Source organism: Pieris rapae, chromosome 6 (genome assembly GCF_905147795.1).
Source record: "Pieris rapae chromosome 6, ilPieRapa1.1, whole genome shotgun sequence".
Lineage (NCBI taxonomy): Eukaryota > Metazoa > Arthropoda > Insecta > Lepidoptera > Pieridae > Pieris > Pieris rapae.
Window position 1 is genome coordinate 7,007,549 of NC_059514.1, and position 26,143 is coordinate 7,033,691.

Genomic DNA, 26,143 nt, shown 5'->3' on the forward strand with positions numbered 1-26,143 from the left:
TGAACAATCATCTCAATTTAGGCTAGAGAACTGGCTATAGTTGTTCTCCTTGAAATAGATTTTAGAGGCACAATGGGTTTCGCACCTGTAGGAAAATATTTGATCTATTATGTACAAGGTCTTGTGGTAGCATACCATTATTTTATCTTATTTTTTATGTCCATATCATCATTATATCTCAATAGTTAGTACTAATGCGATAGAAAGATAATAATATGTGTATATATGTTTGTACTCTGAAACAAACAAATAGGTCTACCTGGATAAAAATCTGTTTATTATTGTATTGCTTGCGTAAGTGGCGTTTCGCTAACCAAATTGAAATTTGGTACATCTAAAATTTGAGACTTCCACCTTAGGTTTTTACTTGCCCTCCGTAGTACCTACTTTCCATTATATCCAGATTATGATCCGACCGTATTTTAAATAAATATGCTGGCAAAGCTAGCTCTCTTCGGTCATAACTGTGCCCAGAACGACCATGGTCGGGTATAAAAGCAAGAGATACACTCCATATATTTATTCTTCTTTACTTTTCTCCATATATTCAATATCTTGATTGCACTAATATTCGTCAAGCCACAGTCTATTCGTAATATGAATCTCTGGTTTTTTGTAAGCCTTTTTGCACTATATCTGTGTGGTGCGCAAAACCAATATTTTCATTACTTTTCATTTTCGTAATTTCAGATTGTTTTTACCTGTGAGACTCCCAACATTAGATTAGGTAAAATTGTATCGATTGGGAAATTGAAAAATGTCAAAATCGTAATATGTGGTTTTGTAATAAAAAAAAACATTTTGGATTTAGAAGTTTGAAACTGTCCTTCCGGTTTGCAATTTTTTAGTAGACTGTAAACACTGACAGTGTTCAGGTACTATAAAAGTATAATTTGCCTTTAAATGATGCAGTGATTTCGTCTAAAGATTTACGGCGATTAATTCCAGCAGAACATAACATATTGTATTATTTATTAATGTGTTAAGTGTTAGGAATTATTAATTAAAGTATACGACATTTCTAGAAAAAATAATTGCAATATAAATCTTGTTAATTGTGTAATTAATTTAAGACGTTAATTTGGCTCTTAAGGAAATTTACATGATATTAACATAAGAAATTTCTGCGTCACGACTATAGATAACTTATAATTATTGCTGCTGTTTAAATTCAAAACTGACATCGACGATTGATACAGTTTAAAAAATCTTATTTACCTCGCCTCAGTAATATATTTTCAGATGACTCAGTAATTTGATTTAAATGAGTACTTAAAGAGAATCATGAGTGTGTAACTTGAAGTCATGGAAGAAATGAAAGATAATGTGATATGCATAAGGCGCCGAAATATAACACAATCAAGTTCGATACAGGAAATACGTATAAGAAATACATAAGAACAATACACAGGTATTCAAATATTTTTCATGGCCAAACTAGTATCAATGGTGATTTTACCTGTTTTTTCTTCCGCATTTAACTATTGAAACACGTGTACTTTTGAACCGGTTAAATAAATAAAAATAATCAGTGTAATGCCCTGCACCATTCTACAAAGGAATCGCTTTATCCTTGAGAGAGATAACCCTGACTTGGTCCCGTATACCACAGGTAACATTATGTTCATTCCATTAAACATCAAGAAACAATAATGACAGTTGTCTGCGACTCTTTTAGAAGGAGCTCTTAGTTATATCACGGTTTCATTACATTCGTTAAGAGACGTTTTATTTTCCTCAAAATAGTGATCATAGCAAAAATCATTATTAGGGTTGTGTTCCATGGAGAACAATGTATGGTCACTTGGTTTCAAAGCCGATTAAATGTGATAAAGATTATAGATTCTAGTTATGAAGTATATTACGTAGTAGGTGTCCCAGACTATACATTTACAAAATTTGGCCTCGCTGGCAGAGTTGGTGATAAATGCTATTTCTTTTATGCATTGCGATGCTCATACTCTTACTATGAAAACGATTTAAAAGGCGTTCAAAAATTTTCAATACCATACGATGTGGTACCAGGGGCCAGATTTAATGTCTTATTCATAGACGTATAATTATTGAGGCAAAAAATATTCTACCAATTTTGTTTATTTGCAAAGCAACAGAGTGATAAGGAGATTTAAATTCAACTATTTTAGAATTAGACCACATTTACCGGGTACCTAGAAATGCAACCCAAAGTGTGGATATGTTTTTATTATTATTTATAATTAGTAATATTTTTGCCGTCACATAACAAGGATATGACAGATGACACATAGCTTTCAGGATTTATATCTAATTGTTCGTTTTTTCTTACAGTGCCCTGACCCCAGTTTTTATCTTCATTAGCTGTCTAATGACCTTAGCTTACAGCTTCCGCATAATTAAGTTATTTTTTATTTCAAAAGAAATAACGGCGATGGTCGTTTACCAATATACCTAGGTATAATATATATAGATACCAAAATAAGTTATTTTTATTAAAGTGGAAATTTTGAGATTTATATACTTACTGTATCTTGGCTGTATGTATAATATAATGCACGAGTTCACACGCCTGGTTGTTGTTAATGTACATTTGGAGGATTACAATGTATTTATTCTTTATTTAAAAAAATCCTCCGATATTTCGTTTAAAATAGCGGCGCAGTTACAAATTCCAATAGTAATCTATATTGCCACGATTATTTGCGTTTGTAATAGCAATCATTAAGCCAATGCTCAGAACTATAATTTTTGGCAATCAAACCATGGTATTTGTAATATAATTGGTATTGCAAAGGTCATTGAATCGTTTCGCAAATATTAAAGTGAAGTTGAGACATTTTCCTCAGTATTTGCAGTCCTATGTATATTGGGATTTGTATTGGAAATGACGAAAACAATTTAATCAATTTAAATAATGTTCTCATATAGTAGATTCCAGAGTAATTATTTGAGATTAACAATTGAATGTTTTGTCTTCATCACTCTGATATTACTTTATATCTAGCGAGATTTATTCAAACGTATATAAACGTTAAACTGTATTCATGAACACGTCCTGATCTAGGAATAGCCAAGATATTCTATCGAGCCCTTACAGCACATTTTGTAGAATGACTGGCTTCAGCGGCTACATGGAAAACTAAAGCTTTAGTGAATACAAAAAAGTACAAGGTATGAATTACGCAGTTTATGAAGCCTTGATTTCTTTGAGTTTGGACCTATCAAGTCCCAACGGGAATTATTGCCAAGACAATTGTTTGACTGACAATTGACTTGGTCAAATTTCATTTTTGATTATATCCAAAATACTATTTATATCTGCGAGTACCTAGATAAAGTGCAATGACCTAAGTCATGACCATGAATGTAAAGAGTAATTTTAAGTTGGTGTACTTGGCATTCGGCGATTGGCACTTCCCACGGACGGACGGATTGACACAATGATTGGATAAGTATCAGATTCCTGTACATCTGCTAAAGGCGTTGTTCAACCATAAATAATGCTCATTTTATATGAGCACTTTTTCTTAATACCGAGTATGATTTCTGTTAAATAATAATCTTTACAAAGATTTCTTATTTTTACGTAGATTGGAAGCTTCAACTGAATAATTAAGAGCTTTGACATAATCACAGAATATTGGGTTATACACATACGCAGTCAAAAATATTTTAGCTTAGTAATTTGTCTACGATTCGACCAGACCAAACAACTAAATTGATTTTGACATATGCGTTTCTATAGCAACGATGTTTGAGCTCTACAGTTTCACTTAATATTTATTCGTGTGAAAAAGGCTTTGGTACTTATGCATTCTTCTTCATTACGCTTGGCGTCTGCGCACGATTCACCCCGGAGTGAGAATGGGTGACAGTTACAAACAAATAGGTACTTTTGTACGAATTCCGAAGTCTTGGTTCAATGTTACTTAATGATATGAGCGGAATGTATATTCTCGTATATTTTAGGTGCTGAATATATGTGGTAAACAGCTTCCGTAAGCTTAAAAATGTTCGAATAATTCTAGTTTACTGTTTAGTTATTTAAAGAGGAAAATATGTAAAAAAATATAAAATTTATATTAAAATAGTAGTAATATAAAACTACAATAATACAAAATAGGGGTTGATCGTAGAGGGGTGAAAATTACTACCCGTATGTATTTCTGTGTGTTGTATCATGAAAAAATAAAAAAATCCTTATCACCTAGTTAGTGGTTTGAAAGATTTCCGATTCTCATACGAATTGGTCGAGCCGTTTCGGATTATGGGAACGAACATTGTGGCACAAGAATTATATATATATAGAGATTTATATATAAATGTATATATACTTCTTGATTTATAGAAAGAGACACAAGATTCAAGTTCAAAGATTTAGGGGGAGGCAGGAAAATACTCTGTTGGATCTTCCCCAAACTGTTTATGCTTTCCTTTGTTTTTTATTCATCCTTAAAACATAAACAGTCGGTGACAGAGTTATTTCGCATCTAGTCTGCAGTAAAACCACAGATTTTGGGAACAGTACCATATATTTGTTCAATAGTGTTAACATGTATTACGCGGACGAATTGGCCGGAGAAGGTTTATGCGACAAAACCAACAGTACGGAAGGGACAAATTTGTCAGCATACTGTTTCCGGATTAACTCTTACGCCCCAACTGTTGACTGAAATTTGTGCGAGTAAAACACATTGGATTATTCGATTAAAAGGTTTACAAATTGTTTATAACATAGAGATTTTGATGGTCATAATATATAAACATTTGTTTGGTCACAAATTAAAAATTGATCCGAGATTCCGATGTGATTATAAACTGGAGGTCGTGGATTGATGCTTGGTGGAAAAAAAATTATTTCGCGTTCTGTGGCCCGAAAGGCCTCCTAAAATTATAAATGGAACATTAAACGATAAAATACTGCGTACAGTATATACGTACGTATAAGTATTACACTGTGTCATAAAATCAATCAACTAAGAAAAAGCAACTAAAATTGTGAAACCTTGAAGATTAATAGGCTGTCTGAAATAGGCTGGATTGTTAGACAAGTGCGTATCTATCAAGTAGTTGTAGGTTTTGACATGTGACAACGCTAGTTCAAACCTTAACTTGTCTCTGTACCTATAACAAAAACAAAGTTTGTGAATCTAAGCAAAGTTCATCGATCAAGCTAAGAAACAAACGAAGTAGAAGCCGCTTGAAATATTTGGTAGCGAGATATTTGCATACAAAGACCACAATCGAGGGTGGGAGTCGGCCATTTCGGTAGTACCGTTCGTTCTTTAAGATAATCTACACTCTTTATATTCATAGGAAGAATATGTAGCAAAGAATCAATTCCTCTTGCTTTTTGTGAATTATATTTTAGTACCGTTTGCAATACATATAATCATTGCTAAATATTAATTATATTTGTAGACATTTATTTTTATATCTTTGTATAAGTTATACGTAATTGTAGCATTTGTTGTGTTTATTCAAACATAAGCAAACCGATAAATTCTGGACCCTGTGATGAATTATACTACAGAAATGATTGGCATCTTTACCGTCTGGTTAGTAAGGCTACGTTGCAAAAATTTGTACAAATTAAGTAATGAAGCAATCAGGCAAGAACGGGCGGACTTACCGCTTTTGAGCAATCCTTTCCAGGCTATGTCGAGAAAAAGTAATATTTAATATAGTGATCGCAAAAATTGCAAAACTGCCTAATATATCCAATTTAAACATAAAGAACTTTGAGAATATATTTCAAATGGTTTTTTAACACTTACAGCAGATCAGTGTTGGCCTGGCGGTTTCAGTGGGTGACTTCCATCCTTGAGGTCGTAGATTCAAATCCCGGCTGTGCACAAATCTTTCTATTTGCACATATAACAGTTCATAGAGCGAAAACATCGTGAGGAAACCGGCCTTAGAACCTTAATGTCGACGGCGTGTCTTAGGCACTGAAGGCTGATCACCAACTTGCTAATTTCTCTCAGAAGTTTGAGATTTTCTGATCCAAATACGTCTGCAGACAGTTCTCTGTCATCGAGATCTTGAAATCTTAATAACGCCATTGTCACTCCTACGCATGTTATTTGAATGTATGAATATTTAGCGGGGAGATGTTGAATTCTTATGAGATGAAAACGTACAATTATCATTTGAATTCTTGGATAATGAGTAACGTTCCTTAAGAGATTCGTTTGTCTCTTAGGCACGTGAGAAGAAAAGGCAATAAAGATTTTTAGAGCACATCGAACCTAAACCAAACTAAGGCCGCGGTGTGAGTCCTATTTTAGATGGATAATTGAAGGAAGAGTATGTTCTTTTTTCAAACAGTTTGAGGTCGTCCCTCCCACACCACCGTGAGTCGCTTTCACAGTTCGCTAGTTCGCAAAAGAAAATGTATTGTGAAGCGGACCTTTGGAAGACTTCCAGCTATCAAGGTGATGCGGATGAAACTTATTTAATACGGCTCTAACGTTGATGAGTAAATAGTATATAGATATTTATTGTCTTCCATTTCTTGTACTTCCTACTATTTTAATACTTGAAATTAAATCTGTTAAAAAACCCTTCATGTAAGGTTTAAGGTATCTTCAAAAGCGTCATAATGACTTAATAATAACAAGTAAATAATAAAATAATAAAATGAACCAAGGTCTTGCGTTGTTATGTAAAATGTTACTTGTTTTTAAAGTTTTAATATTTTTTTAACAATTTTAAAATATTAAAACTTGCCGCATAAAGTTACTAAACTTTATGCGGTCTTTTGTAGTAGCAAATCAACTAAAAAAAGCTTTCGCCTAAAAATAATTTAGTATTTTCCTCGCCTTTATTATGTCGTAATCAGGAAAGCATGACAAATATAGCGTTCGTATTTAAAATATAAATGGCTATTCACGATAATTATTCACGTTCTGTGAATTATATGCCCAAGAGAGCAATACCAAATACATGCATTTCGTTTAATTAAAATACCTACTTTGCGCTATTGTAGACCTTATGATATGGCATAATATTATTGCATGGTTTTACCGAGCGTACTTATACTACTACTTCTTATAAAAATAGCTTACACTTTTTCGAAAACTATATCCCATTTCATAACTCCTCCTTTCTTGGCAAATCCTTTAAGGTCTCTGCAGTTAGGCTATGGATTTTTTTTCCTTTACTCACAGTGGTTGCCTGGGAGAGATTGCTCGAAAGCGATAAGGCCGCCAGTTGCCTTCCTTTTCATTTAATTATGTTTAATTTTTATATTGATTTCTACTAATTATTTCAGCTTTAATATCCATTTGTCTTCTCTACCAATGATACCGTTAACTAAATTGAAGAAATGTTTATATTACAACCTATTAAGTTTTCACACTTTCTGTCTTCACATAATAATAAAAATATTTTTTAATGTCAAGACATCTACATAAATATCGTAATAACTATATTTTCTTCTACTTTTCTTTAAAACACGCATAATTTACTAAATAACCTCAGTTTAATTCAATAAAAAATCAGAAGTATAACAATGAGTCATACCCTAAATTTCTAAGCCATACGCAGAACTTAATCCTATTTAAATCGCCTGTTTAAAACGTTACCCGATTTAATACGGATTAGGGCATAATATACGACGCTTAATACGGTTATTGTAGACCGGTCCGGGAGACAGAGCATAGCTTAGCTTATTAAGCGCCGAGGTTAAACTTATTGAGAAAACTGGGTGAAAATAAAAAAAAGGTAGGGAAAGGTAACTTTTAAAGCATTTCTTGTAATTCTTTTGAAATAATTGTATTAATTTTTCATTACATTTTTACGAAACATATATTTAGACAAAATTAAATTCTTGATTAATAAACAGGATGATATCGTTTAAAAATTCTAGGTTATTTATCGACTCCTGCACACATTCACATCATTCAGTAACGTCCTATACCTAACAGTGGTCTCACTGATTTGGTCTCATTTTTAGGAGTACCAATGCGAGTCCTTGGCTCTACTTTTCTTGGGTATTGCGTATGGCTTGTCTTACATCCCTACTGTGAGGGATATAATAGTAAGTAATATCAATACCATACAATGATCAGAGGCGATGAGAACTTAGATAAACTGATCGTGATTGGTAACAAATGTTAGACCTCTTCCAGCCTGTAATATAAGATACCGTTATAAAGACGAGGACAATAGATTTGGTAAACAATAATAATATTTATTTATGTCTCACATATTCTATATTTGCCCATTAATTTACACATAACAATTTTTGTGACTATCTCTAATCGTTCCCCATATCCAAACCTCGGATCTACCGATGGAACCTAGTACCGTGCTTGGTAGTTCCGCCCTTAACCAAGTAACGCCCGAGAGAACGCCGACATTTTCCCGCCTTACTCGAGAAAATTCAACTATTCATGGTCTTTTCAATAGAACTGTTATTTACAAAACTACATTAATTTTGCCTATTTTACGTACTCATAATTTAAGATATTAATAATATAAATCGTCTATTCATTAAATAGGCTGTTTTAATACTCATATTGAACTAACCATAAATCTCAATATCAATTATGGTAGATATAGTAACGTACTCGTTATATAATTATAAAAACACATGAAAGGCAAAAGATTAGGTCGTTGTTCATTTACCAGATGGATCGAAGTGAAAAAGTCATCTTCTTTAAAACTTTACACTGATATAAGAGAGACGCTTGATGAAAAGAGATTGACTGCTTCAGGTGTTTCCTTGCGTCCCTTCCACGATGTTCAGACATGAGCTACTGACGGAGAAGAGTGAGAAATGCCAATTCATTGACCGTAATTGTCAACTTGGAAAATACTAGGAACATACATTTAGAAACGAGTTTTGTGAGGGGATTCTGATATAAGCCTCCTTTTGATATTACAATTAGCTAAATTAAAAAAAATTAAATAGGAGACTTTTTAGTGTATGAACATTTAACGCCTGGCTCTTATACTTTTGTAAAAGGATTTTTGTCTTTCTACTCTTCCTTTGAAGCTTCTGAGTATATAAAGTAAAGGCCCTCCTTTCATCATCATTCATCATTTCATCGACATAAAAAAATCACGAAAAAGTAAATGAAAAGAAAAAAGAAATTCTATACAAAATGTTCAATGTCAAATGGGTTTCGTAACTGTCATGTTAGGTGGTACTAAGTTCGTCGGGTCAGCTAGTAATAACTTAAATAATATGTGTATTTAAATCGGATGGCTTTCACTGGCAAGTAGAGATGGGGACACCGCAACAATGATTGTGCGTAATCGAATAAATTATGGCCGAATCTAAGTGCTGTATAAAAATTCATATATTTAATACATTTGCGAACCTTTATTTCCTCTATGTTCCATTTAAATATCTCGTTCGTACGTGATATATTCTTTATTTCTGAATCTCTAATACGTGAGGATGCTCGCTGTTAACCAAAGATATCTGAGATGAAACATGTACGCTTCATACTGTCGAATTTATTTTAATTAAATCAATATATTTTTAATTGTTATTTGTCGTGTAGCGTTAGAAGTCGGTAGGCCCCACAATGAGGAGTTAGGGGGCATTTCTTACAAGACTTTCCATGACTACGAATCCGTAAATTGTTTTCATCGGCAGTTTTATTAATTGTCCTGTACGCTGCGAAATTGCTCGCACATGTACAAGGTATATTTTTAATTTTACAGCTCCGTACAACCGCTTATCATAGAATAAATTCAGATCTTATTTGATTTGAAAAACATTTAAGGTTTGTATCCATTTATTACAAACGTTTAATTTTTATATTATAATAAGGTGATTAATTTAAAAAGTTCATATCCAAGTGTTTTTGATGACTAGATTAAATATTCTGTGGTCTGTAATTAAAGACGGTTTATTCTTTACAAAAGGGAAAATTATAAACAAACAAAATTGTATTTAGGTTTGTGTAATGATTTATTGGATCATAAAAACTGGCAACACAACAATTGTTGAAGTTCCTCCAAGTACTTTACGTCTTTCGTGATCCTTTGTTTTTTTTAATACGTCTGTAGGTAATCTGGATTAATATTTTTGGGTTGGCAGGTTTTCTCGTACCTACGACCGAACGTTAACTGCGTACATAGCCATGAAATGTATGGACACACGGCCGCGGTCTAAACCGTATACTAATAATTCTAAATTTAGTGGATTAATAAGAAAAAATAACGGTGTGTTTCTTTTTCAGAAAGGAAGATAAAGCTGCGACTACACATGTCACCCAAAAATGATACCGGTAAGATTGTGAACATGCAAATTATCTAATCAATAAAATATACAGGCAACTCATATATACATATATAAGCGACTGTATTATAATAAAACGATAGAATAAGGGTATTAAAAAATGTATATATATATATCTTGTACAGCGAACTAAATAGTATTAATTTGACTACCAGGTATCTTGATTGTGGTCAAATCATATCTTTATAACATTTACTTGCAAGTAATTTTTTTCCAGTTCAATACATTTTAATTTCTGTTCTGTAATATTATGTCTAACTTATCATTAGTCCAGTTAAATAAAGATCTTGTGGAACGTCTATGAAAGGTGCGCTTGCGCTCGTCGTTGTTATATACAATAAATTTTTAAATTCCACACAGTCCTATAAAGCGGAAGTTTCCAAATAGATATAAACGCTTATTTAACAAAAATGTGACCCATGTACGTGTATCAGGTATATTTTGATTCAAGGTCCAAATTGTACACACAGCCTCCATAAATTATGACTAAGTAAACAAAACCTTTGCCAACTATGCTTATTTGCATTTGGGTACAATATTCTCTATTTAATATAACAAATGTTTGATTTACGATCCGTTAATATAAATTATGTAAGTTATTGCAATCATATCTCGTTTCTTAACTACTGAATTTATTGACGTGGCGTTTGGCTTTTGTTTGTGGCACAAAATATCACACTGATTTACGAAAATGTTGATTTATGGTAGCCTTATCTTTTCATGTTTAAAACTTTATAACTGTATGAATTCGATAATATAACTAGATTCAGTTAAATACATGAAAGCGGAAAATCAGAGTATATTTTGATACATTTTTCTCATTATTAATTTTAATTAGCTAGTCTTATATCTATATTCTATTTAATTGATGAGATTGTGGTTACTAACATTGAAGCCAAAAGATCACGTGACCGTTCACCAACTAATGGATTGATCAAGTAAAAGAATCATCGTCTTCAGAGAGAGAGAGATTCACATAAAATATCGATCGCCTCCATGGCTCCAATGGTGAAGGGAAAGGTATATTTGTTGCGGTTTGATCCAGTGGTGTTATTAAAAAAATTTGTATGTAATAGACATGGGGATCTTCGTATCACCTTCATATATTTGTGTCGAAACATAATACAAAATTTTTAAAACAGGAAGTCAATCTAAAAGTATATGACAATCAAGTGACTTTTTTTATTTCTAAAAGACACATTTATTTTCCAAGAAGGACCAGTTTCAATTGGAAAATTCAATCGTAGCTCCTAGTGTTTTTCTTTACTTATTATTTATAAATCCTTCGTGAACTTCCACAAATATTTCAAGATCAAAATTAACCAAATCGGTCCTACCATTCTCGAGTTTAGCAAGGCAAGCGAACAACAATTAATTTCTATATGATTTCGTAATGTATATTATAAAAATAAATAAATAGTATGCTGTATATAAAAAACCAGCTGTCTACTTTTTACCATACAGTCGCGAGAATCAATATTTTTCTTTGAACTTTCAATATCAGTTTAAAGTATTAAATTCATGAAGTAATTTTTGCATAACGGACGACGTTGACCCCTTTACTTAAACATCTGCGCGGGCAGCTGTGCTAAAGGAAGTTACTGAATACCTACAGTATTATTATATTCTTAGTTCTTACCATATCTGGATCACAATCGTCATCCCTTAAGTGTCGGCAAAAACTCCCCTCTTAGAAACTAGTTAGATGCCTAGTAGATTGTTTTATGTGCATTGCGATAATTTCCTCGCAGATGTATTTGAAGAGGGCATGTGTGGTGTGTTTAAAGATATGAATAAAAATTGAATCATCAGCTTAAGTTATACTATATCCACTATATCAAAATTAAAGCATTAATAGTGGAATTATCAAACCGTTTAATATAATTATGAACTTAGTACGTGTCAGGTATATTATATCGGTTTAACAATAATTTTCTATGCGATTGATAAATATTACAGGAAATTAAAATATGTATTAATTGCGTACAACAGTACAATAAACACGCACCACAAACCCCATATAACCTTAAACATCTAAGGCTTCTAAGCTCCTAAACTAGGTACTACAATGGTAATGAATACATTATGAAACTATATAAATGACTAGCTCTGTCCTGCGGTTTCCACCGCGTTACTTCGGTCACTCGCTACTGGGTGTTAATGTAGCTTTTGGTGATTTTTAAAAATCAGTTCTATACTTTTAGTTTTTCACTGGAAATGCCATCCTGCCAATGATCAAGTATCTATTACTTGACAATTATACATGGCATCTAAATGTATATAGGCTTCTAATGTTATGTTCCATTATGTAGTTTAGATTCAGCTGTCAGTTGTGTCCCATGGATCATACATCACAAATATATAACGTAAATGGCAGAGTATTAACATAATACAGGAAGTTTGCTTAGTCCGTTGTATCAAAGGGACTCTAGTTAGCATTAGATATAGCTTATGTACATAATTTTACATTACTTAGAAACAGTTCAGGTAGTAGAATATTTATGTATTACGAAATTATAGGGCTCTGACTCTAAATATAGTAAATAAACGTCCCGTTTAGGCCCTAAGACACTAATTACTTAAACGCTGTAAAATAAGGAATCTGGTTATAAGTAGGTTCTTCATAGAGAATGATCGTTATTAAATTAACTAGAAATAAAAAGTACCAAGGGATTGGATATTGTATTTTAGTAGTATCACAAGTTCTACTTATGAAATGTAAGTTACACCGCTTTAACTAAAGCTTTCATTATAACAAATTTATTTGACTCCGAAAAATAAAGATCATTGTTGATATTTATTTAAAATTTTAAACATTAGGATAAAACGTACATTTCTGCGTTAACAAACTTATTTTGTGTGGCAGTATCTTCTAAAATAAAAAAAATCTATGCCCATGCATTATCGACGTAGACTAATGAATTAAATAATTTTAATAATTTTACTAACATAGTTATAAGTTTTACTATACTAACAACATATGGACTTATTAATTGTTCTGAAATAAATAGTTTTTATTTTTTTTATTTTAAACATTAGCTCCATTTAAATAAGACTTAATTAAACTAAGGCCAAGTATTAACCTTCACAACCTATGCCAACGTAAACAAAATATATTTTGTTCATTTCGTATTGGAGGCATTAAAGTCATAAATACACATCCCATATAATTAGTTGCTGAGCTATGAAGGGTTCTGCAACGCGTTTTATAAATATTTTGCAAGCTTACATAAATCTTCCGTTTCGTGACATTACTTTCTCTTGTGTAGGCGTAAAATCTTTATTTTATGTTATGAAAATAACAATTTTAATAGCGGGTTTCTTCTGATTTTCGTATATGTAAATTATTCATAACAATTAACACACACACAACAACTACTTTTGGAACTAATGCTCACAGTATGATTGCTGCATCAACAGAACTTCCAAGGAGTTCCCTTTGGAAGCTACTATAGATGGCATTGTTACAGCTGACAATTCAAATAGATTAAGTCGATGTGTTTTACTGATATTTTTTCTATTTAGGCATTCTATACATTCCAACTTAAAGAAATAAGTTAAAGTCGGGAACACTTTTAAAATTTTTACATGTGATCGGAAAACCTGAAGTGAAGTTTTTCATTTTAAAGCGGCATCCCCGCTTTCCCCATTACCGTCCAATTAGGATAGTTTGTACTAATTAATAGGTTTGTAAATGAAAGCACTTGCTAATGAATACAAACTGTTTCTATACAATTTTGATTATTTAATTTAATCTCGTATTCAATGAATTAATTAACGCTTGCTTAATAAACATGGAAATCTTGTTTTCTATTTGTGGAACTAACTGCCGAAGTTAAGTTGTTCCTGTGTTTCAATGACTTTAGCTATTACTTTATATGCATGTGCAATTGATATATTCCTAAGGTTTAGAATACTATTTACGCGTATCTATAAAAAATTGTTTAATGTTATCAAGTAAAATGAAACAGAAAATTGGCCTAGAATTGACGGATTTAATAGCCTTTTAGCTATCTTAAATATGTGATTTTATTACATATTTTACCTACCTTTATATCATACCATAATTTTACAAGAGTATCTGAAAACTATTTACAGACATATGTTTTCTATAAGTTTATAGGAATAGGGCTTATTGAAAACAAAAAATGGCTATGGTATGTCGAATGACGGAAGTGATGAGATCGGCTTTAACGCGATTTGTTAAACGACATGACAGATTGTCTCTTTTGTCTGTGGTTGGACTAGACACGGTACCCGACTCCGCCATCATCATCGTTTAGAACTGTATGCCTTTGCTGTATATTTATTATGTTCAATTATTTAATAAACTTTCAGCATAGTTTGTGTAGTAATAATAAAAGGACAAATAAGTTTCGTTTTTACGCCCTATAACCGACTAGAATGGACGTGGAAGTCTGAAAAGGAACCTTATTTTTATTCTAAAACCGTATATGTCGCCAGCTACTATTATATTCTCGTGTATAGAAGTCGTTTTCTTCCATATAATGTTACTCTCTACTCCGTTTTAGTACCTACAGCCATTTACTGTCAGTCAGCCTGTGCAAGAATGTACAGGTTATTAAGACATAAATACACTACAGCTTTCAACAACTTAGGATGTTTCAAAAGCTTAGCCGTTTGCTGTATAACCAGTACATATACAACAGTCATATAAAATAAACAATAGTTTTAATATACGATAATCGTAATATATAAAATAATCATATCTTATTAATTGTATGATAATTACCTCGTAATCAGTTAAAACTGAATTTCCTTTAAATAATGATACTCGCGTAAATTAATGAAATTGCTGGACTGGGAAACTCATTCAACAACAAAGGTCGTTCACATCGTTGTTTTAAATTTGGAATAAATTTTAAATAACAACTGTTATATTTTCAATCATAACAACATTAATTTTTCAATCACATTTTACTTTTTCAGATTATAGTGAGAGTGTGGTGCGAGAGTGGTGCAGGGTGGTCACCCACAGCGGTGCCTGTGACACCACAGACCACCAGCCGGGACGTGCTGGACTGCTGTCGCGAGCCCGGAGACGAGCCTTGCCTGCTTATCAGCGTGCACCCTCACCATGGAGGTATAGCATTTTAAAGACTTGGTCTATTGACGAATTGAGTATATTAAATTATCTACTAGCTGTCTCCGCGAACTTCGTTTCTCCTTAATGACTAGCCTACCTTTTTAGTACATACCTACATGGAACATTTTACTATGCTACCCCAGAGACTGTTCGGTTTTCCGGAATGAAAACTTTTTTAGTTGTTCTGTAAATGTTTCTCTATCTTAACCTGACCAGAGTTCAAATTATAAATTCTTAACTAACAAATAAAAAGTAGGGGTTGTATCATTAATAAAAAAAAATTGGTCTAAAAATAAAAAATAAAAATTTTGGGTGGACAACCTTTATCACTTAGGGGTTTGAAAGAGAGTCGATTTTTAGACTTACTGAATATGCATAAAAAGCACAACATACCATAACATAACAACCGGTCAAGCCGTTTCGAAGGAGTTTGGGAACGAACATTATGACACGAGGATTTTGTATATTGGATTATAAAGTTTGGCCGTGGTTAAAGGCGATGCGATAAAGGGTTATAGACTTTTAAACTACTTTATCATCTCTTTAAATACTTTTTTGATGTACATTTTTAATAATATCTCGGATTTCAGAGTATGATATTTTCTGCACCAAAATTATAGTCCCTCTACGTGAACCTATTGAACTCGGTCGTTTTGGCTTCCAAAGAAGTTATAAGAAGATATACGAGCAATCTTAGATACAAGCCCATAACCGTTTTAAGGGCTATTAAGGGAATCGTGTGTCGTAACGGATGCTTGAGACCTACATTCTAAGCTTGACACAAAATTGTATAGCGGTGTACTTTTTATATCAAGCACTTGTTAGCTTACATCCTTTTAAATGGAATCTGTCATACATAAAGTACCTAGTTAAAGAACATCTATGAGGGTGAATAAAAGCGATGCTTTATTAATTTTGAATAGACAGGAGAGATTTTTTTATATTGCATACAGCATGGATTAGCCAAACAATTAATTTGACATTTTTATTCATTTTGTGATAATTCTTTTTATAACTAAATTGGTGCATTAAATGCAATATTTGAAAGTATGAAAATAAGATGCGGATGTATGTCTATATATTATTTTTGTATGAATGAATATAAGAACTTTTTTTAACTGTTTAAAAGAAATGTAAAACCAAACTACATTTTCCCATATCAAAAAGTATTAACAAGGAATATTTATTTCAAGACTAATGTTTATTTCTAATGATTGTAAGCTGTATTAAAAAAAACATAAAAATAAACACTTAATGAATCTTACTTAAATACGTATTAATTGTGTGGGCTTATAAAAACAAAATGTATTCTTCCCGGATTTATGTTCTTACGAAAATTGCAATGGTGCATAGGCAAAAAATTCAGTTATACCTTGTACATGTACCTACTAATTTATAAAAGCGCTGTAGTTTGCTAGGCCTAGACGCCAGTTTTTAAATGTCGCATTATGTATTCGCATCTATCGCATCGATTAAAGAAGCTTTATTAAATTTAAAAAGTATAATCTGTCTCTTCTTATCTTAGCATAATCGTAAATTCACTGAGAGCGACGAAGTAGACAACTTTAAACAATTAGACTAACTTAATATTGATGGGTGTTTTATTATTATTATTTATCCTACCGTAATACAATAGTATAACATGAGTGATGTCATTGCAAACCAATCAGCGAGCTTCGCAAGCAAAAAGTCGACTCGCCATAATTGGCTATCGAGATGTCGTGGGAAAGATATGTCCGAAATTTCATTTTCATTTGGCGTCGGTCAAGGAAAATCTTTGAACCTTCCATTAAAATCTTAAGTTAAACAATTATAACGTGACAGATCATTAAAACTGTATAGGGAATCGTGATACTTAGGCCTAACTTTAGAGTCGGAAGCCAAATTAAATAACTAAATAAAATTTAAAATATTAACAACTTTCTTGCACATATTTAATATTGCTTCTAAATATGACTTAATATTTTATTTTACAGCGGGTCACGCTTGAACACTCAGTGACAATTCTTCTTAGCACTGTCAAATATCATAGACAATATTCTAAAGTATCGTTTATTCTAAGCTGGCCGCTTCAGATTTTTTAGCGTTATAATTTAGCTCGGAAAACCTAATTCAAGTTTCATGCATATATTTTCTAAGTAAAGCTATAAAAGGATGCTTCATTATGCAACTCTCGTTAAATACATGAAACCGGTGCTTTTGTTTCAACCAACTCATTAAAGTTTATTATATGCGAGAAAACGTGTAGTAACATATTTGATACCTCTACATGGTGAGGAAAATTTTCAAATCAAATTAATTAATATGCGTGTGTGTTTTGATTTTTATAAACACGTTTTACAAAATCTCTTAATTTGTTGTGGTATTTTTAAAATAACTTTTGTACTTTTACTTTTTCTTAAAAATATTGTATGTACGCCATTTCTCGAATACATAAAGAAAAAGTGAATACAAATTAACTTTAATTTTTTTTCTGTATACCTAACACTAAAATTCAAATATATGCGCAAGTTGAAAATCTCCCCTAAAGCAAAAATTGTACAGGAAATTAATATAGATTTGATCTGTGAACGGACCATCTTCAGTGTTCCCGCGCATTAACTTCACATCAGTACATGCAAGAACTAACAACTATAATTTGGCGTAATGAATATTTGCAAGACTTGAAGTGCGCACGCGACGTTTATTAACTTTGTAACGGCTAGTTTACTATCAAGCGTTACTTTTGCTCCCTAAGGTTTAGACGTACATTAACACCTGCTGCTACACAAACTTATTTAAAATTCTCAGCTTTTTTTAATGCTCACTACGACAGATGTAATAGTTTACAACCATTCCTTAAATTTGTTTGAGTAGTTAATTAGATTCAATTCAAAACATCAGCGATGATTACATTTACACTTGATGTATTGAGTATCAAATGTGTGGTGAGTTTAATTACCAATATAAAATGGACTAAACAATTTCAAAAAATTTCAACCAACCGGTACAGGTATATAATATTGACTCATTATTGAAATTGTAGATACAGTGCAGCGCAACATGTAATGAATTTTTAATATACATGTAGAGCGTATATTCATACAAAGAAACTGTTTATACTTATGCAAACATAAAAGCGGCTACTTTCATATGAATTAATTGTCTTTTTATTTCCAGAACAATAATGGCTACCTCATGTTATGCATAATAAATAACGAGAAAATCGTTTTATAATATCGTAAAGTTCCTTTGAAATAATTTAGTCGACTGCGCGGGCGACGTTAATTATTGCTTTTATGTTTCATAAAGGCGCTTTTATGTACATACGTAATGGCTTGATTGTTGTTAGAAACGAAAAAAGATATTTAAAGTAGAGATCCATTTTAAAAACGTTTTTGGCCGAAGAAACTAAATGTGTTTAAATATTTTTTTCTTATCTAGTAATCTTACAGCCAAACATATATACATATTATAAGAAAACAATTAGACAATATACATTAATAGACAAAAATAAAATACTAAAATTAAACAAACTGCAATTCATTTATATTTTAAACAAAAAAGAAATTCTTTCTATTCCCAAATAAAGTTAAATACCACCCGCTTCCCAAAATGATTCCTCACACCTTCTTTGGAAAAACATCTTCATAAACTGTGTTGTAGTTAGCTAAAACCCGAAACATTGGTAATTGTAGTCGTGTTTGTACTAGGCACATGCAACAATTGTGAATATCTTGGCACATATAAGGGACGGATTGTTAAAGAAATGAATGACATTGTTTTTTGTTCTTTAATCTACATCACTAACCATGCGGTCATAACCTTCCCAGTCGTCAAATTTATGATAGATTTGTATGTTAACTGCTAATCCTATTAATTCTGATATTAACATCTATTGAAATATATAATATATGTCAGTTGAATATTTAAAAAAAAACATTGACACTGTAGTCATTTAAATTTGAGCTCAGTTGAATATGTGTTCCTTTTTTCAATCCGATTTTTTTAAGCAAAAGCTTATTTGATATATGTACATGCTAATGTATCACAAAATATCAAATACCTACACAAAACTTGGTTATCATTTTCAACGTGTACTTAACCTACAACCTGAGTATTGAGACTAAATATTTCGCGGAATTATGAAGTTAAAATATTAATATTTCAACGTTTAAAGATACTTTGATAAATTAAATTAAGTCAAAACCACATCTTCACTAAAGCAAGCTTTTTAAACTTTTAAAAAACCTCTTTAGACTTTCGGAGTAGTTTAACAAAAAGGTTAGGAAATATGCTTGTTGCATCTTCGACTAAGCAATATTTTTTATTTTACTCGTTTAGTTCTTGAAGGAAAAATCTAATCTATCCAATTAAAACTCACATCTATCGACTCTATTAGTCGATGTCATCGACTTAAATTCACAACAACATATTTGACGCTCACACATTGTGAAAACGGTCACTTGCCAACCGGAAGTGTTATTATTGTTAGCTTTGACGCAATTGTCGACCACCAGCGGCTTTTCCCGATTCTCTTTATTTTATCTTGTTTAACTTGAAGAGTGTTGGCGTTCTCTCCAATATGAAATTCCAACCAAATCACCGACGTCCGTAGCTCCACTGAGCAACTATATTTAAGGTTGGTACTTTTTGCTGTGCTCCACTATGTGAAACCAGCGGCCCAAGTATTTCCGAACTAATTCCACTTTGGGTCTTTGAAGAAAAGATCGTTCTACTTCCAAGACATTTGCAGGCCCTCCAGCAATGTGAGTGAATATGGCAATCATATCACTTGCAATCAAGTGTAAAGCATACATTCTAAACAATTTATACAAGCCTTCATATGTTATCGTAATCTGTATTAATAGGTACAAAGTATTGACTAGTAGTAGTAGTACGAAACATGAATACTTGTAAAGAAAGATTGTTAGTCCTTTGTTTATAAGTAAAGAAGAGATATTTTTGAAATTAAAAAAAATGCAAGTGCAAAGTTTAAGCAAAGTGGTGCTAATTTCAATAATTATGCGATGATATCTTCACTTATCCGAAAATTGTTCTTCTGAAAAGATATTAAGGCGCTAATCATAATGAGCTCAATTCAAAAGAAATAACTTTTCTTTGACATTTTGAGACTGTTTTGACAACGGTAATGTAAGCGAGTTTTATAAATTGTTTTCACAAGTTCATCTATTGAGTTCCTAAGAATAAAATTTAAATAAATCTTAAAAAATAATTATTAATTGTAATTCAATGAAAAAATAACAATACAAAATTAATTTAGTTAATTACCTTTTTTCATTTGTCATATTCAATTAGGTAATGTAAGTTACAAACACAAACAACTAGTCTTTTACAACGACAAAGGCAAAAAGTAACCTAAATTAGCTGGGTAATACGAATTATTAGTATAAATATGTTACAAAATATAAAGCAATATATATAATAACGACTTCATTTTCTTGTAAAAAATCATTTAATTTGTTTTTTTTTCATTCTTCCAGTGCACGTGTTACGCGATGCAGAATCACCATTGGAGGTAGCATCTGCTTGGGGACCTGATGTGCAGTTTGTCCTCAAGTACATTGATGAAGGTATGCTATGTTATATACCATTAATAATCACTACTATAATTTATACCCTTCTGAACATATTTCCATTTTTAAATAAAAATATCAGCATCGTAGCTTTATTAAGATGTATTTATCTTGTTTAAATCACGTTTAACACGTCACAGATTATTAACGCTTAACTAGCATCAAATAAATAGATAATACGATTTATTACTCCTAATATCGGCTCAAGTACTCAATAACGACTGAATATGGCGCTAATCTGTCCTCTTATTTACACTGAGCGTAATTACTTGGACTGTTTACACTAATCGACGTCACATAAATATGTCACGGAAATCAATTAAGGCCTATTAAATTAGGGATCCAATAAAAATCCTTGTTGTACAGGGAAATATAAACGCGTAATTATTATTGTCGTTTATTTCGGCGAGAATAAATGATTTCAAAAGAAACTTCACTACTTTACCTGATCATATCGCGTTTTTTTAAATATTTGGCTATAAATATAATAAAAAATAAATATAAGCAGACAGAGTTTTAGTATGAATCATACAGAGGTGACATAGAATTCATCGTTTTACTTGATTGTACATATATTGTATATAGTAATTGCAGTTTCATATTTTTTTTAAATACATACATAAGGTATAAATGTATGTATTACAACAGAATTACAATTATATTTGAATGTCTATTGTCAAACTTACCTTCTTTATGTTATATTTAACAATTGTCAATTATCATTAATTATTATATAACCTACTTTCACTAATATAAACGGCTTTTTTAATTTACATCATTTGCGGAATATTTTATGGTAATTCAATAAGGCCTAACGCGCCTTCGTTAAAATTCTATTTAATTTACATTATTTATGTTAATTGTCAAGTTACGAAACTATGGTCTGACAACTTTATCTTTTAACTTAATAGACTTTAGCCTGTCCATACTATTAGTTTTTTAATAAACAAATTAGGCGTTTACATGAGTTAAGACAAAACATTTAAATTAATACATAACTTAGTAGATTTTCCCGATTGCGTACGAGTTTGATTAGGTAAAACCAAAAGCATTTCATAAAGTTAATTAAAATCGGCATAGCGACTCAGGTGTAAAAAGTAAAAATTTATTAATATTTTATATCATACATTTTTTGGCTATAAAATTTAGCATAAATGCGATTACGTAATTTTAAATGTTAAATGTCAATTTAATTCAGTCATAAAAAATACTTAAAATGCACCATAATTTCTAGGCATAGAAAATAAACACTAAAGTTTTACACGAAACATACATCGAGACATGCTAAGGTTATTAATACTTGTGGCATGGCTAATGAATTCCACATAAACATATCACCACCCGACTAGTTACGATAGAAATTTAATGGTGTCGAATATTTTATCACTATTCAACAATCAAGAAAAACAGCCATACTCGAGAACTAGTAAGAAAACGCACACAAGTAAACAATTCACCTGTCGTTATACAAAATGCTTGAGGCTTTTCTGCGCCATCGCAGGTTGTAGCTTCTCCCACTTTGACATATCGAATAGTGCTATCTCCTTCCCTTCATATAGGTAGTGAGAGACGACGATATACGTCACGAGCGGCGTCGGTAAAGCCGTTCAACTCAAAACTGTTGTATCGACAGTACAACTGGATCAACGGTTATGGCGAGTCCAACTTAGTTCAAATGTACCTCGGTTGTGTGGCGATTGCTTTATTCGATTTTGTGCTAGTTATTCGGAAATTTTGTGTACAATAAGTCGATTTTGTATTAGAAAACGAGTGTATAGTGTCTTGGAATGGTGTGATGTACTAGTGACCTAAATCAATTGGTTTTGTATATTCGTAAAGCCTTCAACAGGCTTTCATCTCGCGAATGCTGCCTTAAATCACGCCATGGACCGTTCAAAGTAAATTCGTTAAAACCAGTGAATTTGTTTCGACGTATTGTGTTGTGCTTGTGATAGTGCTAAAAGGATTGTTCGTTCATCATTAAAACGGGTATGAAATAAATCTATAATAGTTAAAGCTTGATATACATCAAATTATCAAAGCCTACTTTCTAAGGCTAGACTTTACTCTTGAGCTTTGCCTTACGCTGCTCATTTATGACCATGGCCCATATTCTGACCAGTAAATGCGATAATTATTTTAATAAATTTTTGTTTATTATGTTTTTTAACATTAATAAGGAAAAACAAAAAATAAAAGTTTAGCTTAACTATATATACATACACCAAGTTAGTACTAGGTATTGTATGCATTTACATACTTAAGATAGCGGAGGATTCATTATTTGTTTATATACAAAAACTAAAACGAGATTTTTTTTTTGAAATTTACCTTGCAATTTACTATAAGATAGCTTACCTACGTAGGTAGTAAAAGAACGTGGGTACTATCGTCAGGGTTTATTGACCTTTTTGATTACGATATTGGCAACGTTTACGAATAATAAATAATACATATGCATTACTAAATATTTACTAAATTATTGTACCGATTTGGAGTTAAGAACATTAGTTAATTTAAAGTATGCTGTTTAAAAAAACGAAAAATAAACTTACGGGTTTTCTACGTTACTAATATGTATTACTATTAATTGGCACTCATATTGTTAGTTAACGTTATCAAAGTACATATTAAGAAATATTATACATTAAAAAAAATAATGAGTGTAACTTATTCTTTAACCGGTTCGTTGGCATTCGATTTGGCAAACCTATTACATTTCCATATAAACGTTGATGAAGGACAACAAAAAACTATTACTATGGAAGTAGAACGTTGGCTACTTCGTTTATGTATCGAATTACATATTAACAATTATGTATTTAAAATTAATAATAATGTATAAAGTGTCACAATAAGGATTATATACCTATGACATTGAAAATTCTTCGGGGAACGAAAAGTGAGTTTCCCTTTTAAAGTTTCATATGTACGACATCGAATTATGAATAATCGCCACGACAATCATTCTAAACTTGTTCTCATTTTTCCGAAAAAAATTCCAACCATGTTTCTAATAAATTAATAGTACCTACTATCAAAAAAATATAACTCTTCTTTGAAAATAAATGCTGTTGACGGTTGTGTAAATTCGCATTAAACGGAATTCATTTATGAACACATTTAATTACGTAAAATCGCAAGGAGGAAGTATTACACTAATAAACTTTTACTTAAGTTTGAGTACGCCGACGTACGTAGGATCTTAGTAAAAGTACCCATTTACTGAACTGTGCCTCTTATCTACAATCCGAATTCCAGTGTAACATTGAAGCCAATTGTGGTCGCTCCATGTTGACATTTAGTATTGTCTGGGTTTAGACTTTAGCGTTTATCCATTAAATAACTGACTTACATTATCTTTGTTCATATTCAGCCCTTTATACCAGAATAGAATATTAAATACAGCCGGTCGCTTCACACTTAATAAACTCTATTCTATATCTTGTTGGCTGTAACTATAAAAGCCATTGAATTCGTTATTTTATTTATCTTAAGTTTGAAAAGTATGTAGTGTATATGTGTAAGGCTCCATGTGCAGAAAATTGACATATATTATTTATATTGAAATCGTATTGCTATTTCCCATATGTCTTATGTATTTTTTATACACCAGCGTCTTAGTTCGCGTTAAGCCGGGCCTCTCAATATTACCCAGTCTCTAGTTCTAAATAATGTAAAGTATTTTCCTAAATAGGACATATTATTGTTTCGGTTCAGATTGTTAGATTAATACCCCTGAGGTACTGTTTGACTGATTAGTAAATTAATATTCAGAGGACTTTAATTATTTACTAGCTTTCAATTATAATGGCTTACAACATTTTGTAGTGGTAACAAGAGTTCCATTAGGCCTGTGCTGTTGGTTTCTAAGAAAATGCAATAGTAAAAGATGAAAGTATATTAGGGAATAATATATTGACCCTGCTATAGTTTTGTATTAATATATTCTAATCTGCACATTAAATCTCTGTTATTCCGTTTATGTTCTGGCGTCGATATTGTTTTGTCTATGTTTTAAAGCAGGTTGTCTTTAAAAGTAATAAAATAAATAGTAAACGCGGGGACCTCCGTTTTATCCGCCATTACTACGAAACGGATATTTTGTAATTAACGTTAAAAACAAGTATTTTAACGTTAAAAACAAGTATTTTAACGTTAAAAACAAGTATTTTTCACAATTTTAATCACGTTGATTTATGTAACAGTAACGCGGAACTTACCTACTTTCATATAAATTAATTAGAATTACTTAATTTAAAGCATGTTATGAGAAGTAATGTTTTACTCATATACTTGCACTTTAAATAATGCAAGTTTACAAGATGATGATGATTTGGCTTTCTTTTAGTTCCCCTTGTTTTGAAGACCCGTAATATGCAGGTTACGGGACTTGCGAATGCCGATACAATTTCGATTATATCACTTTTGTCAAGAGGCCTAAAACATGTTTAACAAAGATAATTGGTGCTTTTTGCCAGCGGACCCGTAATTATTTTATTCTACTGTTAAGTAATATAAAAATACACGTGAAGATTTGCTAACTATTCAAAGTTCTTTTAATCTATGCTAACACTACGGCCCCGAGGAATCTCGTGAAAGTTGGCCACAGATCAAGTGGATGGGTCATTCAAACCAGTTATGAATCGGCAAGTGGTTGAGCTACAACTGACGGAAACGTTTCCTTTTTCCTATGATTATACGTTTATTGAAATGATAAAAAACTCCAAAGTTTAGCGTTCTTTTCAGAATGGTCTCGTATGGTCATCGTTACGACGGCCTCTAGACCATGTATATTAGTGACGAATGAATTCAAAGCCTACTGGATTCATGTAAAATATTTTTCACTATTGCACTGCATTCCCGTGTACCAATTACCATACGCTTTAATTATTTCCAAAAAATATTTAAAAGCAAGTAACCGGCCAGGACATACCATTGTTACATATATCTATATTTTCTCTTGATTAACTGTGGGTTATCAAACCCTTTGTCTTCGCACATCTAAATATCCTTATTAGTAGATTATTTATTACCTTTTTGCATTTACTACCGTGTAGCTGGTTATATTCAAATGTAGGAAAAACTCTCACGTGCTATTGTTATTCTAATGGTGAGGTTTAATTGTTACTTTTGTAATCACTGCCTTGATCACTCACTTAGGGTTACACCAAACGTGTTTTTGGTTAATTTTTAACTTAATTTAACCAAATAAATGAAATG

General features: G+C 31.7%; 1 protein-coding gene across 2 annotated transcripts in view; it reads left to right on the forward strand.

The window, feature by feature from the left end:
• Window positions 1–26,143, forward strand: part of LOC110991377 (apoptosis-stimulating of p53 protein 1) — a 176,068-nt gene that overhangs the window by 35,068 nt on the left and 114,857 nt on the right. The window contains exons 2-4 of one of the 2 annotated variants that reach the window (XM_022256721.2): window positions 10,179–10,226; window positions 15,188–15,341; window positions 20,828–20,917. In XM_022256721.2, coding sequence (XP_022112413.2) covers window positions 10,218–10,226; window positions 15,188–15,341; window positions 20,828–20,917 — 253 coding nt within the window. In that variant the 5' untranslated portion in view covers window positions 10,179–10,217. Of the gene's footprint in view, window positions 1–10,178; window positions 10,227–15,187; window positions 15,342–20,827; window positions 20,918–22,572; window positions 22,910–26,143 lie in introns of those variants that run through there. The other variant, XM_022256723.2, reaches the window with a different exon arrangement.